The 17,603-nt window shown below is 40.6% G+C and overlaps 1 protein-coding gene across 1 annotated transcript in view; it reads right to left on the reverse strand.

Moving 5' to 3' along the window:
* Positions 1-7,124: 7,124 nt before the first annotated feature.
* Positions 7,125-17,603, reverse strand: part of PDE3A (phosphodiesterase 3A) — a 268,640-nt gene continuing 258,161 nt past the window's right edge. Inside the window, exon 16 of the mRNA XM_068400878.1 lies at positions 7,125-16,987. Coding sequence (XP_068256979.1) covers positions 16,743-16,987 — 245 coding nt within the window. The 3' untranslated portion in view covers positions 7,125-16,742. The remainder of the gene's footprint in view (positions 16,988-17,603) is intronic.

Below are 17,603 nucleotides of genomic sequence, written 5' to 3' on the forward strand. Positions count from 1 at the left end.
TCCTTCATTATATCTCCATTTTGGGTTCTTAATACGGCTGGAATTTTATTACACTGCACGTAATTCACATTTTGTACTTTAATGTGTCTTATAATCCTTATTTGGCAGGTTTGGAAACTTGGAAATCTCTTTTCCTCTTTTCTAAGAGATATCAGGGTGCCTAATAGCCCACAGGAATTAGTGATTAGGAGAATTAGTGATTATGAGTTCTTTCAGCCTCTTTCAGAGAACAGCTTCCAGCCTCTTTCCTTCAATTATTAGGAAAAATGAGTTTACACAATATGGGATCTGTACTAGTTTTGCCTGACCTTTAATCTTCGTTGCTGACCTTGTCTCCTCCAATGATTTCTGACACAGAATCCAGTTATTCTGCCACTGGTACCCTTCACCACACTCTCCCTTAAAATAGGTGAGGCTCATGTTCAGACTAATAAATTCTTTATATAAATCCCTTTCACATAATCCTCCAAGACCCTATTATGCTACAAATCATATCAATGAACACCGGGGCATGAGCCTCTACCCTTACAGAAAAATACCTAAAGAATGGTTTTATGCAGTTTAAGATGAAGCAATGCTTTGAAGAACAGGGCCCACAAGATTTAGTGCAATCATCTCATCTTTCCTGGATTTTTGGTTCATTGTAAAACCTCAGCATCAGCTTTCTGTCACAGTTGGGCTTTTACTGGAATTTCTTTATAGAGCCTTCTCTGACTTCTTTATAGGTGTAGATAATATCTTAACTGGAACTTTATCAAAACCACCCCGAGGGAGGTATTTTCCATTATGGAAAGTTTTCTTACACCTTCCAGAAGAGCACCACCATTCCTTAAGAGCTAATTATAGCAGTTCCTCAGAAACGGTCGTATTTATGTCCTCTACAATACTTTTCCAGATGCTCAGAGTAAATGAATACAAGATCCTCACTAAAACTCAGTGAGTTTGTCTGTCAGAGAAGAAATTTTCATCCAGGTAGGAATTTATTAGTCTCCCAGGCCATGGATATGGCATGGAGAGGCGATGCAGTACATCACGTACTACAATTTGCTAACAAGAACTGAGACAGGGGAAACGAATCACTACCAATTCTGATATAGGACATGACACCTCTTGTGTGTCACTTTTCAGTGCCTCCCATGGCAGAGTGCTTCCAAAGCAAAATAACACAAAACACATTGGAAGCTTGCTAGATAATCAATCAGACAAGAAAGGTTTTGTTTTCCCATAGTCCTAAAAGAAATGGCTTACTTATATATACTTATTCTATAATCAAAACAAAGCCTTTAAAGTAGCTACAGAACAAAGAACCAGACTAAAGCTTGTTCCTCGAGGTCTGTTTCTATTTTCTTTGCATTCCTACTTTGTATTAGTTACAGGAAATTAGAAGCCAGACCACCTTCATTTCTAAAGCACAGGGTTAAATTAATTACATTTACAAAGCCTAGTCTAGCCATAGTGAATAGTTGTGACCAAAGTAATCTTGATTCATGGATGTATCAATACATTAACAACACAGCAAGTTTGTGGGTCAGTCTTTAAACCATCCAACAACAACAGATCTCTGAGGTGTAGCTCCAGGGAACCAGCTGCTGCTTCTTCAAGCACATTTCATGAGCAAATGCTAACCTTGTAAAGTCTCAAAAAAGCCCCACAGTGTTCAGAAGCATGAAACTTTTTCCTTTGTAAAAGACATTTTTAAAAAACATATTCCAACAGACTTATTTAAATCATAAGGGCTTGCTTGTAAAGATAAACTTTATACTGAAACTTGAGTATACACATAACAGCTGCAAAGAAACTTCTGGTTTTATCTGAAGGAAAATACTGACCTTTTAAAAAAAGAAAACAAAAACTTATAAATGGGATTTTAATATACCATATCATCTTAAAACTTGAATTTACATAATTCCTATGGCCTGACAGAGAACACACTCCCAAGCCTTAATACTGCATTGCAAAGCAAAGCTACATAGAAACTGTCAATAGAATGAGTCCTCAACTATGCACATTGACACTTGGACAAATGCTCCGTTATTATTTCATTTACGCTAGCACGTTAAGTACTCCAACCCTAAGCTGCTCTGCTGTACCTGCAATGACTCACAGAAAAGGAGAGCTGGTCATGGCAGCAACTGCTTGTGGCCCAGAGTTCTCCTACTGAAATGGTCTCCTAAACCCCTGGAGGGCTCATCACAGGAGCAGACAAGACTGAGAGAGCTGGCTAAATAGCAAGTAATATTCGCATTTCAAGGAGAGGCATTGAAACCATTTATGTTTGCTGAAGGTCATGCAGGAAGTCTGTGCACAGCTCAGGAAAAACTCCAACAGATTCAGATCTCTTGAGTCCTTGTCCAGAGGGTAGGAAGCTCAAGGCATCATGCCACTGTTGAGTCTGGAAATGCAGCTGCCAGGACAAAGGCAACTTAGAAAGCATGACAGCTTGGAAGGACTTGTTTCTTTCAAAGAAAGGTCTTCGAGTCTTTAAATTTTAGTACAATTTAACTTTTAAAATTTACAAAAAAAAAAATGTATTTCTGCTTGCTGTGATTCCAAGGTAAATATGTATTTTGGAGTCAATAACAAGCAGATACAGCAAAGCCGTTTACAGTTAACTAATAAAGCAATCCAGTTTCACCGCCTATATAATTTTAATCGCTTTAGCTGTACTCCTCTATTGCCATGGATACAGTATTTCTTAAGATTAATTTTGCTCTTCTTTTTGTTGCCAGTCCTAAGAACATGCTTGTTAAGAACAGAAATGAACAGGAAATCCACTGTCAGAACAAACCTCACATATCCATTCCACACCAAAGAACCAGAGACAAACAATATGCTTTGGCTGTTGGAAGCACTCAGGTATTGCAGTGAAAATTTCAGGCTTGAAGATGGTACTTCTTCTCCCAACTAAGGACTTCCAGGTCTAGCCTCAAAGAACAGTTGTCTTATCAAAGAACAGCAAAAGCAAGAGAAAACTCATCTAATTATTTTTCAGGCATGGCTAACTTGTTATTAGGGTATCCACAGGTCCTTCTGAGAAGTCTCATGACCCTGAGGTGCTCATCAAATTATTCATGACATTCAGATTTTCATCTCCTTTCATGAGACTTCAGGAAGAATAACTTTCAAAGATAGCAGCTTCAGTAAATTTAGTGTTTACTGCACCTGACCATAGAACAATACCACCTTTTCTAACATGTTCCCCATGCTGGGTGCCTGAGGTAACATACAGGAGCATGCATAATGGCTGTAGATCACCTTGAAAGCACGTGCAGAAAGTAACCGATCAGGTAAAAGAGCGAAGAGGTTTTCCTTCCTGAGTGATGAGTAAAAAAAAAAAAAACAAACCCAAAATTATGGACGCAGATTTTGACTAGAATTTTCAAGAGAAGAGAAGATATATACTTATACAGCAGCACACTTTGCAAAGATCCCAGTGGGCCCTGTGAAACCCAGCTCTGAGAGGGTATAACAAGAAGGGTGAAGGAGAGATCCAGTGACACGACACGTCTCTTCAAGGCAGGAAGCATTTGTATCCACTGGATCTTTAGGGAGAATTTTAATTTACAAGAATGTAATAAAAGAAACTGGAATTTGTCCAGCCTCTAGGGATTAATACCATTAATCTTAATAAAATCCCATAGCACTTTCTGTAATGCAGATAAGTTCTTTGAATTAGGTTTAAACCCAAAGATTTTGGCTAGAAATGTGGAAAGAGAAGGTGTGAAGAATTTAACAGTAGAGTTTATTACACAAAAGGTGTTGAATTTGTAGAATATGATGCCTTTGGCAAGCACAATAATAAACAATTGACATGTGCAAAGGATTGTGAAGGGAAGTAATTTACCAGCAACAACAACGAAAGTCACTGTAAATGAAGCCATCCTGCAGATCAAACAGGAACCTTCTGCTTTGTATTTCCTGGCTGCAGACAAGCAGATGTTGCAGCAACCTTTCACCTGTATCAGACTTCCAAACCATTACCCCTGCATCTATCCCAGGTTATTTAGTGATCATAACTAGCAGTCTCGATTGGGTGTGGCAGAAGTCATCAAAACCTTAGGTAAAACTTTAAACTTGCACGTTTTCTCCCATGGCTCACAAATTAAGGCAACGTTAGTATCACCACTTGGCTGTGAAGCTGTTCAACAAAGTAGCTGGCTTTGACAGTTCTCAGCATGCCAGGTTTTTGGGATCCCAGTGTGGAGGGGTTAAAACTCTCCCACAGATTGTGTGAGAGGGCTATCTCAGAGCTACAGCCTCCATCAGTCAGGGTAGCACCTGGAAGTTATGCACCTGACTGTCAAAAGTTGTTTGCTGTTCTACCCCTATGATGTGAACAGCCGATGATATCCAGGGAGTCTGTGGTAGCATGAGGGATAATGCGGATTTCCCCAGGATTTCGGTGAGAAAATTGAAGAGAAACAAAACGTTAAAGAAAGTGTTGCTAAACAGAGTGCCAGGAGTTCTCTGAGATTTCTATTTTTAGTGAAACATTTTAAGTGGTTTTAGGGAAGTGGATTTGCCTGGGCAATTGAGAGTAATTTGAACACCTGGAAAATGCAACATTTAATTGAGCTGCTACTGACTGTACATCATGGCCTCCTCTATGTTTTACCAGAACCCCAGGAAAGGCATGCTCATGTGTGGTCTCATTAGGAGATTGAATGCTTCTGATCCGTGTTTTATTGCTCATCTCTTCCCACGGTAACCTCTTGCTATTTGAAGAGCTCCAGAGCGAGTTCGGTGATTTTCAAAGACAAGTGCATTCTTTACCTTGGTAGCCCCTAATCTTTGTGATGAGGAGTACTGAAGGAAAAGATCTTTTCTTCGTTATTCCAGTTGTATGCTTTTCTGTGGGCATCTGTGAATCTCTGGATCAAATAATTCCACACTAGGGAGTTATTAAGTGTTTGGGACAGACCAGCTGCAGGCTTATGAGCAGTTCCATTAGAATAGGTATAACCATATTTTACTTTCGTACTGGCAATGATCCCAACCAATATCTTCCTAATCACTCCCTGGTGCAAATTTCCTCACATTTTTGCCATACAGAATTTAAGCCGGAGGACAAATAAACTGGCAGGACTTCAAAACTGACCGCTAGATATGTGGCTGATGCTTTTCCATATTTTGAAAGCTGTTAATTTTTAAGCTATAGGAAAAGAGGCTTTGAATACACAGTTGATCCAGATAATTTGTATGCGGCCATTCAAATGAGTTGGCTGAATGTCTCCAAATCTTTCATGAAAGTAGGTAATAAAACTCAAAAAGGGGAAAATTTTAGACAGCTGTACGATACCTTTTTAGAGTTATAAACAGTGAGCAAAGAAAGTAGCTAGATGTCAATCCTAGCCCACATAATGGACTAGCAAAATCTTTCACTGAAGAATGACAGTATACTTACCAATATAATTGCAAAAAACTGATTTCACTTACTGATGTCCCACTTTAACAGATTACTTCTGTGTTTAATAAGGAAAACACTGTTAAGGTAACACATTTCATTTTCTCTGGAAGCATTAGTCACTCTGCATTACTATGGCTGAATAGCGCCATGTAATAGAGACCATATTCAATCAGTATGGCCCATATTAATTGGATTGAAAAGTACAAAGATGACGGATATTGAAATATCATTCATCATTATCTATCGATTATCTACCAGCAGTCCTGGTTAACTGGAGAAGTTCCAGCTGACTGGAAATTAGCAAACATAACACCCATCTACAAGAAGGGTCGGAAGGACGATCCAGGGAACTATAGGCCTGTCAGCCTGACCTTGGTGCCAGGCAAGGTGATGGAACAGATCATCCTGAGTGCCATTACACGGCACATGCAGGACAATCGGGGCATCGGGGCCAGCCAACATGGATTCATGAAAGGCAGGTCCTGCTCGACCAACCTGGTCTCCTTCTATGACAAAGTGACCCGCTTAGTAGATGAGGGCAGGGCTGTGGATGTAGTCTATCTAGACTTCAGTAAGGCATTCGACACTGTCTCCCACAGCATCCTCCTGGACAAACTGGCTGCCCGGGGCTTGGATGGGTGGACTCTTAAATGGGTTAAAAACTGGCTGGATGGCCGAGCCCAGAGAGTGGTGGTGAATGGGGCAAAGTCCAGCTGGCGGCCGGTCACTAGCGGTGTTCCCCAGGACTCAGTTCTGGGGCCGGTGCTGTTCAATATCTTTATAGATGATCTAGACGTAGGGATTGAGTGCACCCTCAGTAAATTTGCAGATGACACCAAGCTGGGTGGGAGTGTCGATCTGCTGGAGGGTAGGAAGGCCCCACAGAGGGATTTGGACAGGTTAGATAGATGGGCCGAGACCAACGGCATGAGGTTCAACAAGAACAAGTGCCGGGTCTTACACTTCGGCCACAACAACCCCATGCAGCACTACCTTATTGCAGTCTACAACTACCTGAAGGGAGGTTGTAGTGAAGTGGGAGTCGGCCTCTTCTCCCAGGCAACTAGCGATAGGACAAGAGGGCACAGCCGCAAGCTTCGCCAGGGGAGGCTCAGGTTGGACATCAGGAAGAATTTCTTTACAGAAGGGGTTATTAGACATTGGAATGGGCTGCCCAGGGAGGTGGTGGAGTCACCATCTCTGGATGTGTTTAAGAAAAGACTGGACATGGCACTTAGTGCCATGGTCTGGTTGACAGGGTGGTCTAAGGGCAACGGTTGGACTCGATGATCCCTGAGGTCTCTTCCAACCTGGTTGACTCTGTGATTCTGTGATTAAAGAAGGATGTTTATAATGAGGCCTTCCACAGACTGGTTGAATCACACAGCATTTAACATGGGATTTATTAGTGATCTGAAATAAAGTGCAGAATTCTGCTAGTAAAAGTTGCAGCTAATAGGATACCAATAAATGTGAGCATGGGTCACTAACACATACCAAGCAGGGCCAGCAGATAAAATGGCAATTCAATATATACCCGCTTTACTGGATTTGAATCAGAGGTTCAAGAAGCTACAGGTCATTTGCAATCTGGTGCTTAAACTGAAAGCTGGGCACTGAAAGGAAATTTGTTCAATAAAGGAAAAAGAAACAGAGCAAACAGGATACCACAGAATTATATTTATGTTGTACATTTGTCTTCACATAGCAACATCCACATTGTTCATTTTGTGACAAGTTTTTCTAATAATTTTGAATACATATTTACTGTATAATACATTTTACCAAGAGGCACTTCCAGTAATTCTGGCAAAAAGGAGCTTCATTATAGTGTCTAACTTACAAAACAGTAAAAATAAATAATGTTTATCTAAAAGATTTTTTTCCTGTACAGAATCTATTTTGTACAAAACATTTATCAGCCATTAACTAAATCACTTAACAAATACTTGTGAAGAGAATATATTAAGTATTGCTACATGTATCGAGTGCAAGATACTAGTGAAAGGAAAAGAATTATTCTGTTTATGAAAATCACCTAAAAATACAAGGCCTTGTTCCTGAAGTGTTTAAAAAGGAGAAGCTTGGTTACAACAATATTGACAATATATAAATATAAATTAATGTATGTAGTACTTAGTGAAAAGAACACTGTGTTAAAAACTGGCGTGTACAAATCCTGAACAACATGGCACTTCTCTGCATTGCCACTTTGGCTGGCAGTTATTTTTTAAAATATTGCTTCAAAAGAATTATAAAGGTACACAAACCCCTTTTCAAATAGAGCCGTATAAGATTACGTTTCCCCCCCTTTCTCTCACCTTTTGAAGTGAAAAAATCAAGGAAGGATTAATTTTGAAGCACATGGGTGAATTGCGGAAACTCGGTACTAGAGCTGAGTCTGAATGAGCATCACAAAATAATTGTGCCTGAGGCGCAGTGCCCCGAGGTCGCAGGCCAGACCTCATAGGATAGGACGTAAGATGACCAAATTCCTCAGTGTTTTCTGAAGTAAAAAAACCTTTGGTTGGCCTTTTGTGGATTTGAAAATATAAAATTTGTATGATTTGGCCCCAAAATCTGGTGGGGGATCAAGTGCTTCAATTATATGGACACCCAAAATTTTCACTCAGAAAGGGTTTTGACCTTGCTGGATTAATTTCTTGATTACTTTCACCAAAATGGGAAATTTTTTTTAAATCATATCTTGTACATGATACAAATACTTGCATATTCTTAACCCAGATGGCCAAACTGTATTGGAAAACAATTATTTTTGAAAGGTACTACTTCCCCAACTGGAGGTAAAGATTACAAAATGTGTTTCTGTTGGAAAATGTCCTAGATGTTCTTCTAGCAAAAGCACTAAAAAGAAAAAAACTGCCATCCGTCAGTGGAAATGTTAATCTGTTAAACAAACATAACCTACAGTATGAATCACGTCTTTTTAAAAAGTGAACTTAAATTACTTTCCATCATGCAAACATCTTATATCGATTACTCGAGAAAAGAAGACTTAACTTGAGAAAAGTAATGACCAAATGTATGCTGACATGGCTGAAGTATTAAAAATAGCATCAACACCACATACCAGTTATTAGTGCTGTCTTTGATCTTTTAGGATACCATCTGCAGTACTGTATTAAGGTTTACAAACACCTAAAAATGAAAATTTTGCATTCAAATACAGATTTTCATTGTGTGTCAGAATCAGGCAGGAATTTTGAGAAGGAAAGACAGCTTTAACAGACGACGGGCTTTCTACCTGAAGTAGTATGTACACACATGGCAAACCCCTCACTGTTTTCTCTCTGATCAGATTACAGACCTTTTTTTTTTTTTCCTTTCTATGAAAGCATAGGTGCAAAATGACTAGCGTCAGGGGAGAAAACCAAACCAACAACAAACCCCAAAAAACTCAGTCTCCTTTAAATAAATATTTAAAAGCAAAGAGCAATTGCTAATTCACATTAATTGTTTGTAAGTGTTCGCTGTGGTAAAGGAAGACGGCGTTGAAAACCAGAGTATCTAAGCCCACTGCCTCGGGGCTATCACTGTGAGCAAACCACGGCAAGGTGGGTATAGAGCTGGATTACATTACTCTAAGGTATTTCTCCAGCTACTTTGACAACAGCCCTCTGAAGTCTGGCATTTGTTCTTTACCTCCCACCAGTTCCTCCCCCTGTGCCAAGCCGCTGGGACCCCACACCATTTGCAGGCCAACGGTGCAAGCGGAGCTCCCTCTGCAAGCCCAAGGAAAAGCAACCTAACACACGCCTGCCTCGCCAGGGCCACAGCATGTGCTGTGTTTTGCTTATTTGATCTGATTTCTATGGTTTTTGAATGAGGACAAGAGAATTCAATCATAAAAGGATACACGGTCCGCAGCTGTGGCAAAGTCCTTTATACCTACTCTTATGCTTCCTCACAGACAGAAAACAGAAATATTTGGGTTTCCCCATCTAATTCACTGCTGGGATCCACCACTTGCCACATCTGCAGATTTTAGTGGTGCTCTGTGGTGCACACAGATCCCATATGCCATCCACAGCAGAACAAGCCTTATCTGTTGTCCCATTTCTACACCTCGGACATACCACAAGCACGGCTTTGGAAGAAAGAAACAACTGGCACGGACTAGCCACCTGAAAAGCTCAACTGAAATAAATATTACCATTTTTTTTCCTCCTCTAGCACCAAGCAAAGTTTCCTTTAATGAGGGAGAATTAAACTACTTCAGTCAAAAATTCTTCTTGGTTTACTCTATCCTTCAGCTTGACAGACCATGGCCAAGGCCAGTTGGTTTTACCTGAACTCATCACCTTCCAGAAGGAATAGTTACATGTGCGAGCACTCGGGGACATTTCTGCATACACCTCAAGTGATGTTGGCAAGCTTTCAACCTGCACAATGCTTATCGTTGTTTCAGTTTTATCAAAGAAGTATGGTTAACTAGCTCAAGCTTTTGCCCTCTTTTGTCACTGTGGAAATGGACTCTCCAGAAATACATCCGCACTCTTCTGCCCACTAGCTCCTGAGGAGCTTATATCGTCCTAAGAATTCAGGCGGGTGCTCACGTGGGCGACGTCTGCATCCTACTGAGGTGGCATGCTGTATTTTTCACCAAAAGAACACCTGCCTGCCAGGAAAGTCCCACTAATGGCCTCTGAATAAAACATAATTAGGAGGTAAATGGAGGATAACTCTTGCACTGCTCCCTCCAACACTGGGATTCAATAACTACCACAGCAGGGGCTAAAACCCTGCTTTGATTTACCTCCAGAGGAATGTTGTTTTGCTAAATGAAAGTGATGAAATTCAAATAAAGATTTATCATACTAAGTTGCTCTCAAAAATACTGGTGCTGTTTTGCTCTAATTCAAAGTTTGCCTCCAATAATCAACATTTTTTGCTAGCTCTTCCAATGACTGCTTAAGACAGCTGTCATCTAATTTCAACTATTCCCCCATCTGTTCAAAAACACTTAAGATGCATTTTCTTCAGGAGGCCTGGATACTCTTATTTGTTGATTCACCTAAAAATATGAAAAAAAAGAAGATTCCCCCACCCTGTTAATGGGAACAATTATCTTCTCTTTAATGCTGCCACCATTTTGACTAAAGCTGCAACATTAAACAGTAATTAAAACCCCAGAAACTCCATGGTTACTTCATTCCAGTGGGAATACATTTGATTTTGAAAGAAAAGGAAAATTGTGTTGCATAAAGTCTGTTTCATACTGGACTACAATTTCCTTCTCTCTTTCCTATGAATTGCCAGTTTGACTTTCTCCCTGTATGTCTACAAGTCCATCCACTTGAGGACTAATTACTCCAGCGCTGTGCAGCCAGCTGAGGAATACCCAAGTTCTCAATCCAATGTCCAGGCCCGAGACTGGAAAGAGCGAGCAACCCTCTGTGCCTGCCTCCCAGCTGCAATGCCTGCAGCAGACTTGGGAGAGGCATGTTCTCCACTCTGGGCATGTGCCTTGATCTAATCTTCTGCCCATGAGGCCTTGGGATGCTCAAGAAATTCTCATACTCATCCTTAAATTGAAACCTTTCTTCCTGAAACACATAATGCTGGAACAACTCAACCATAACAGTATTTGCAAAAGTAACAGCAAATATTATATGTTGTTATGAATTACAGGTTTTCCAACAGTCAAAAGCCTCTACTGTCAGAGAAAGAAAAGCCACAGACTGTCATTGCTGCCCTCCCAACCTACTGAACACTATGTCTATCAGATGGCTCAGCTTTAGAATGAACCACAGCACATCTGCGTTGCCTCTCCCACACTTGAATCAGCTGGTGCATCTCCCTGGGATATTTGCTGGTCAAGCGCCTTGTGCCTTCTCTGGATCTCAGCCCCGGGCACAGCTGGTTTTGCTGGGCTGCCCAGGCTCACACTGACTGGCACATCTGGCTACGCCTATGGAAAGTCAGTGAGAGCATGAACTCAAACCTGCAACCACCTTCATCAACAGCAAAGCCCTCACCATCACCAGCACAGGATCACACCACACAGACCAAGCAGCATGTGCCAGATAATCAATGAGACTTTGCAGAAGTACTTCATTAACACCTGGGACCAACCACGAACCTTTTGCTGCATTATACTTATGGCAAAATTTTCAAAAGTGCCTAAGGTTCATTATGAAAACCAAAAAAATTCTCTACGATCCCAAGTCCCACTAAAAGCTGGTGGGGCTCAGGCTGCCAAGTACCCAAACTCACAGCTCCCCCACACCTACTCAGCTCACAGCTCAGCAGCATGGGCATGGCATTGGGTGCGAACGCACCCAGACTGGGCCACAGGCTGGGCAGTTCTCATGGGCTGTACCACTGACTGATGCCCAGTTTGGCAAGATCCTTGGCTTCACCACACCGTGTTCTACTTTCTGGGGCATTTCTGAAGGAAGAAAGAAAGATGGGGCCAGAATTTTGAAAAATTTTTGTATCTAAAAAGCAGACAGAAATTTAGAACTTTCTAAAGAAAACAAATGAACTTAATGTACAGCTTGGAAAGCATAAAAAGGGAGTTGGGTAGAGAATTTGCTTAGATGCCAAATGGTACTTTTAGAAGCATCTATCTGAACCTTTACAGACTTAACTTCCTTCCAAATTCAGACCATCAGGATCTTAAGAACTTCTAACAGTAGTACACTAAGGGTAAAAGTTCCAAATGCATCCACTCAAAAGGTCCTGAGCAATTGCAATATTGGATTTTCACTTGATGATGATGCAGAGAGACGTTCACACATGACATCAGGGTAAAAACTGATGAACAACTACCCTTGCATTGTTAACAAATGCATTCTCAAATTACATCTGCCCTGGGAACCATTTACTGCCATAACGTGATCATCATTTGCTATAAGAGCCAGCACCCTGCACAAGGTCACTGGTGAGGCCACTGGTGACACACAGCCATTTCCCCAGCTTTCTGTAAAGGACTTCACTCACAGAGGAAGGGAGTTCAAAATGCTGTCAAGAGCACAGTAGAATCCCTTTTTCCTAGTAGATTTTTGGAACTCACTTCTGATGCATGGCTTGCAATATCGCATCAAACACCATCTTTCTACTGGAGGAGGCAGATGATTTCCAGAGATTAGTGTCAACATGCTCTGTACATGAGCTCAAAACAAATCAAGAAATGCCATTTTCCCTCAAGAATTAGAGCACAAATAGTAAACTATGGCCCTTTGAACACAGTGGACATTATTACTTCTAGACACAAGCATTTTTGCGTTCTTGGAAACCAGAGTCTCAGACTCCTCCTAAAAGAAACAGTAATTAAATAAATAGTTTGGGGCTTTCACACTCTCTACTTCCATGTGTTCCTTCTGCAACACAAGCATAATGAGAGAAGCTATATTCCACGGTAAACAGCATGTGACTATCAAGCAAACTGGGAATATGGGGACAAAAGGGCTTCTATGTGATTGCTACATGATGGGCAGCGTGCTTTTCTCACTGCACTGGGAGCTGCAAGCACTGCAAAAAGCCCCCTATTCAAGGGAACAGCAAACTTCTAGACTAGAAGGGAACAGGATCAGTCACCAAGCGACATTACAGAGGAGAAAATAAAATACCCAATCAGAAAAAATAGTCCAGTCTTTCTCTTCCTGTTTTTAAAGAACTGAAAACATAATTTTTTGTATTACTGCAAAACACTGTTTAAATGGGGCTTGCTTTCTCTAGTATCTAACAAATCTCTGTGCATACTGTATGTAACACCAGAAACCCATATCAACATTGTAAACATCCCACCTGAAATCTGAGCACTTTGCTCACAGAATACAATTATTTTTCTTTTCTTTATTTTTTTTTCCCCAAAAGTATTGCACAGGCTGTGGTTTACTTGGGGTTTGCAACACCAAAGGACTGCACAAAGTAGAAAATCATCAAGGTGTAGCCTCCAAAATGTTGCTGCAACTGCAGGTCAAAAGTTTTGTCTCCTTTGGACTAGAAATTATTATAAAACCCTCTAAAAAATTACCTGCTTCAGTATCTACTAAAAACCCCCAAAGCAAAAAAAAAATGCTATTCACATGTTTGATATAAAATCTCTCTGGTATTTTCTTTTGTGTTATATTTAAGACAGTCTGGGAAATTTCCTCATTACTGCCTGTCAGAAATGCACTGCAAAGACTGAAAATCAGATTCATAAGGAGTGGACACCTACAGAAAGTGGATTCTATACGTAACTATTTGGAACACAAAAAAAGTCACCTCTTACCAAGTTAACCACTCCCAGCTACTTCAGCTTCTTCACTGGTATTCCTTCCAGTTTGCATAAAATCAATGATCATTCTGATTTTAAGCCTGTCAGCAATTCCTTCACTGTAGAAGACCTGAGTTAATCAAACTGTACCCACAAACAGGCTTGTGTAGCAATGCAGTAACATTTTGTGACAGCTGCATTGGCAACATAGAAAGAAATCTTAACAAATTAGAAGCTGACACTGATTTTACCTAATGGCAACCAAAAATGATGACTAGGAAAAATATAATAATTCTATTTCAGCACATTTTTAGGATAATTTTTCTTAGTTCAACCCTGTGTATGCCTGCTTAGAGGAGTATGTGGAACTCCATTTGCAGCATTTCGCCTCATTCTTGAATGCCTCTTTGTAATTCTAACAACTGGGCACCCACTAACACTTTCTGTGATAACTTCTTTTTTTCTTCAATCAATATAGAGAATCCAATCCCAGTGATCATGCACTGAAAATGGAGAAAAAAGTGCTTGGAGATGTGACATTTTAAATCATCTCTGTAAGTTTAATTTTTAAAGGACAAAATGAGGCATAATAAATTTTTCTCATACTATAAGGTATGCATATCACATATACAAGAAAACCCCAAATAAAATGAATAATCAAAGTGACAGAAGAGGTGTGAAAACAGTGCAAGCTGGAACTGGTAGAGACTTGCTGAGATCTTGGAGAAATCTTTTTTTCTTTTCAATTAATTCTGCTGTATCCTTTCCCTTTAAAATAATAGTGTATTTGGATCTTTGCTTTTCTGATTTCATTGAAAAACACTTACTAAATATTTCTGCTGATCAGAGCATTAAGAGCCATGCTCTAGAGTGACTCTGTCGAAAGGCAAGTGCTTCTCTACTGGTAAGAGTAGGATGGGATGATGTCAGGCAAATGCAACATGTAGGAAACCAAAATCCTGTTTTCCAGCAAAAGCTCACCTAACGGAAATGCAAAGCAAAAAGAAACTCTGAAGTGTTAACACACATGCTGAATGGCTTTGATAGAGAATGCTTTCCAAAATCTTTGGGGAGGTATCAATAGGATCATGAAATACGGTGAATGTGTAACAATAGCAAAAAGAGATGAATGCAATGTCAGAAATTTAATATAGAAAGGACTTCCCTTACAAACTCTTCCTTTCATAAGCATTCCTCCTCACACAAGCAATCCTCTTCTTGGCAAGGGGCTGCAGGATCAAAATATAAAAAGCATACGTAGTCAAATGATTTTTGAGAGATACTGAACTTCATATATATAATTCTTTTTGTGGGAACTAAACTCTAAATTCTGTGGTACTGGTTGGTGCTGCCAGTCCCAAAGAGCATTAATATTTTAAAACCTTGATCCTGTAGACCACTGGCTTCCCAGAAGGGTCTATACAAATTACTCAAGACTTTATTTGTTGGGTTTGGAAATGGCTATACTGTATAAAAATGTTTTTGTATTTATTTTTTAAAAAATTAGCTTTACAAAAAAATCTTTTCCCTTTTTTCTTTTTCTTTTTTTTTTCTTAAAGATATCATTATCTACAGGAACCCATAAAAATTCTTCCATATTTACATCTAGATAGCTAATCATTGACAAATATAATATCGTGAAATAAAATATTGAAAGTGAATATCCAAACTTTAAATAGACATTTGGCTCACAGCATAAACAACAGAGAAAACAAATAAACAGAACAAAAAAAAAGATCTGCTCTTCTGACAGGCCCGATCTTTTCCTTTCTCTTAAAAAAAAAACCCTATATTGGTGGGATCAAACACGCTGCTTCTAAGCAGAATGCCAGCAACAAACTGCTCCCATCCAGCACCTCACACTGAAACACCAAGTTCTCTGAAGCTCATGTGAGTGGTTGCTGAGACATACGAGTGTCCGGTCGATGCAGGACTGGCACCTGTCCCTCACGCTGCTCCTAATGCATCACTTGCCTTTTATCCTGAGGAAGGGCACGGCCCCGACACTCCCCTTCTTTTGCTCTCAAGAGACGTAGTTTAGCTTCCATCTTAAATGATACATTTGGCCACTGATGCACAGAGGCACAAGGTTAGGGTAGGACGATGAGAGCGTGCCTCTAGTTTCCGAGTATGTACACACATTTGCTCTCTGTTCTCTCCTGCCCAAACACACACACCGCCCCACGCAGCCACTCATGCACTCAGAATTATACAGAGGCCCAGGTCCTCTCAAGGGGAACAGACCAGCGTGCCACACAGTCCCTCGTAACCCCCTTTGGAAAATAAATTTCCTAGCACATCCCTTTCGCCAGCAGTCTGGGAAGCGCCGAGGAGGAAGAGGAGGAGGCAGAGGAGCCCGCACAGATAGATGGGGCCAGGCCAGCAGCCCAGGCCACCGTGGCTCCTGCTGAAAGGCTGCTGCCTGCAGCTGGAGTGCAAACTGGGACTTGGAAGGCTACGGGGAACACAAAGCTCCTCAAAATGGTCTCCGGTTCCCTTGTGGGCACAAATTCGCTAAAATTCAGGCCTTCTGTTTGTTGTCATATATTGGACATGTGCTACAGCTAGTGTAGCAAGAACTCAAACTATGCGATATTACATTACATCCACTCATGCTTGCAAACACCCCCTCACGCACACACATATGTTGGCAGGATATATCAGCATTTATATAAAGCTTTGGAACTTTTATCCCTCAGCATTAAGAGCAAAAGCTACTTAACTGTACCTTACTGTTAACTGCAAATGTGCTTTAGAAGCAGCATTTCCTTAGATAACTTTCTTCTGTAAATATCACAGTGACCATAATATATCATTAAATGTATTTTGCTGAAGTGCACAGCCAATAACCTTGGCTATATATATATGTAATTCCACCCACCCCCAAATCTCTTTAAAGAAAGTCTGTAAAAGCCGGTGTCGCAGTGTGAAAGCTTCCTTGGGCATAGGAGTTTAAACAATGTACCTCATCATAAAAAGAAAAGAGAAATTAAACAGCTGTAGGCGCATTATCCCGTACTTCTACAGTGTTGTGTCTAAATGCTGTGCTGGCTTAAGAAAGAGTCTGTGCATGAGTCAAACTGTCTTAAAATACTGCGGTAAATATTGTCATTGGTTCGGTTCTACAGTTGTGTTCTCCTCTTCATCTCTCTTGGGCTTCCCTTTCTCCTCCTCCTCTTCCCTGATGGCCTGGATTTGTTCTGAAGATTGGTGCAGTGTGGACTGCTCTGCTCCTTGCTTCTCTGTCCCGGCTAACCTCTCCTCATCCTCAATTACTTTCTTCCACATTTTATGGTTCTGAAGCAGGTGCTGAGTGATCTGACAGTAGATTTTCCTCCTCTTGAACTTCTCTCCTGTAAAATACCATGTAACATTAATGTACTGTTTTCTGTGAGAGAAGAAGGAAAAGGGACTGAAGGTATAGGAAGCAGGCATGGTGTGCTATGACGTATAGGAACTGCACCAACAGATTTTTAAACCCACAAACTTACATAGTCTTAAAATTCAGAAAGCTATGCCTCTTCAGGCTTCTGGGAAAGCAAACTGGTTTCCTGCACAGTTTGAGTCCCAGCTACATCCTGTCATAGGTTTCATGCTGTCCCTGTCTGTGTAGCTCACACAGACACCTAGTGCTTCAATGATTATGCATAAAACATGTTCCTGAGCTGTTTCCACTCATTTTTTTATATTGAATACTTAAAGACTCTAATCAACCTACTCTATAACACACATACTAAATGCTGTGCTCTCCCCACCGCCGCCCCCAATGGATCCCTGCTGACTGCCCTGGAAAAAGAATCCGGATTTTGTTTTCTCACATTTCACCTCTGATCTGAGCTGTAGAAGGATAATGAATGAGCAAGCACTAGTAATCAAAGAAGGGATTCCTATGTTCCCTTTTCAGTCAGATTTACCACTCCACTATCACAGTGGAGATGACCTTAAAGCCTTTGCACAACACTGCTTTGG

This window comes from Nyctibius grandis, chromosome 5, assembly GCF_013368605.1.
Source record: "Nyctibius grandis isolate bNycGra1 chromosome 5, bNycGra1.pri, whole genome shotgun sequence".
Taxonomy (NCBI): domain Eukaryota; kingdom Metazoa; phylum Chordata; class Aves; order Nyctibiiformes; family Nyctibiidae; genus Nyctibius; species Nyctibius grandis.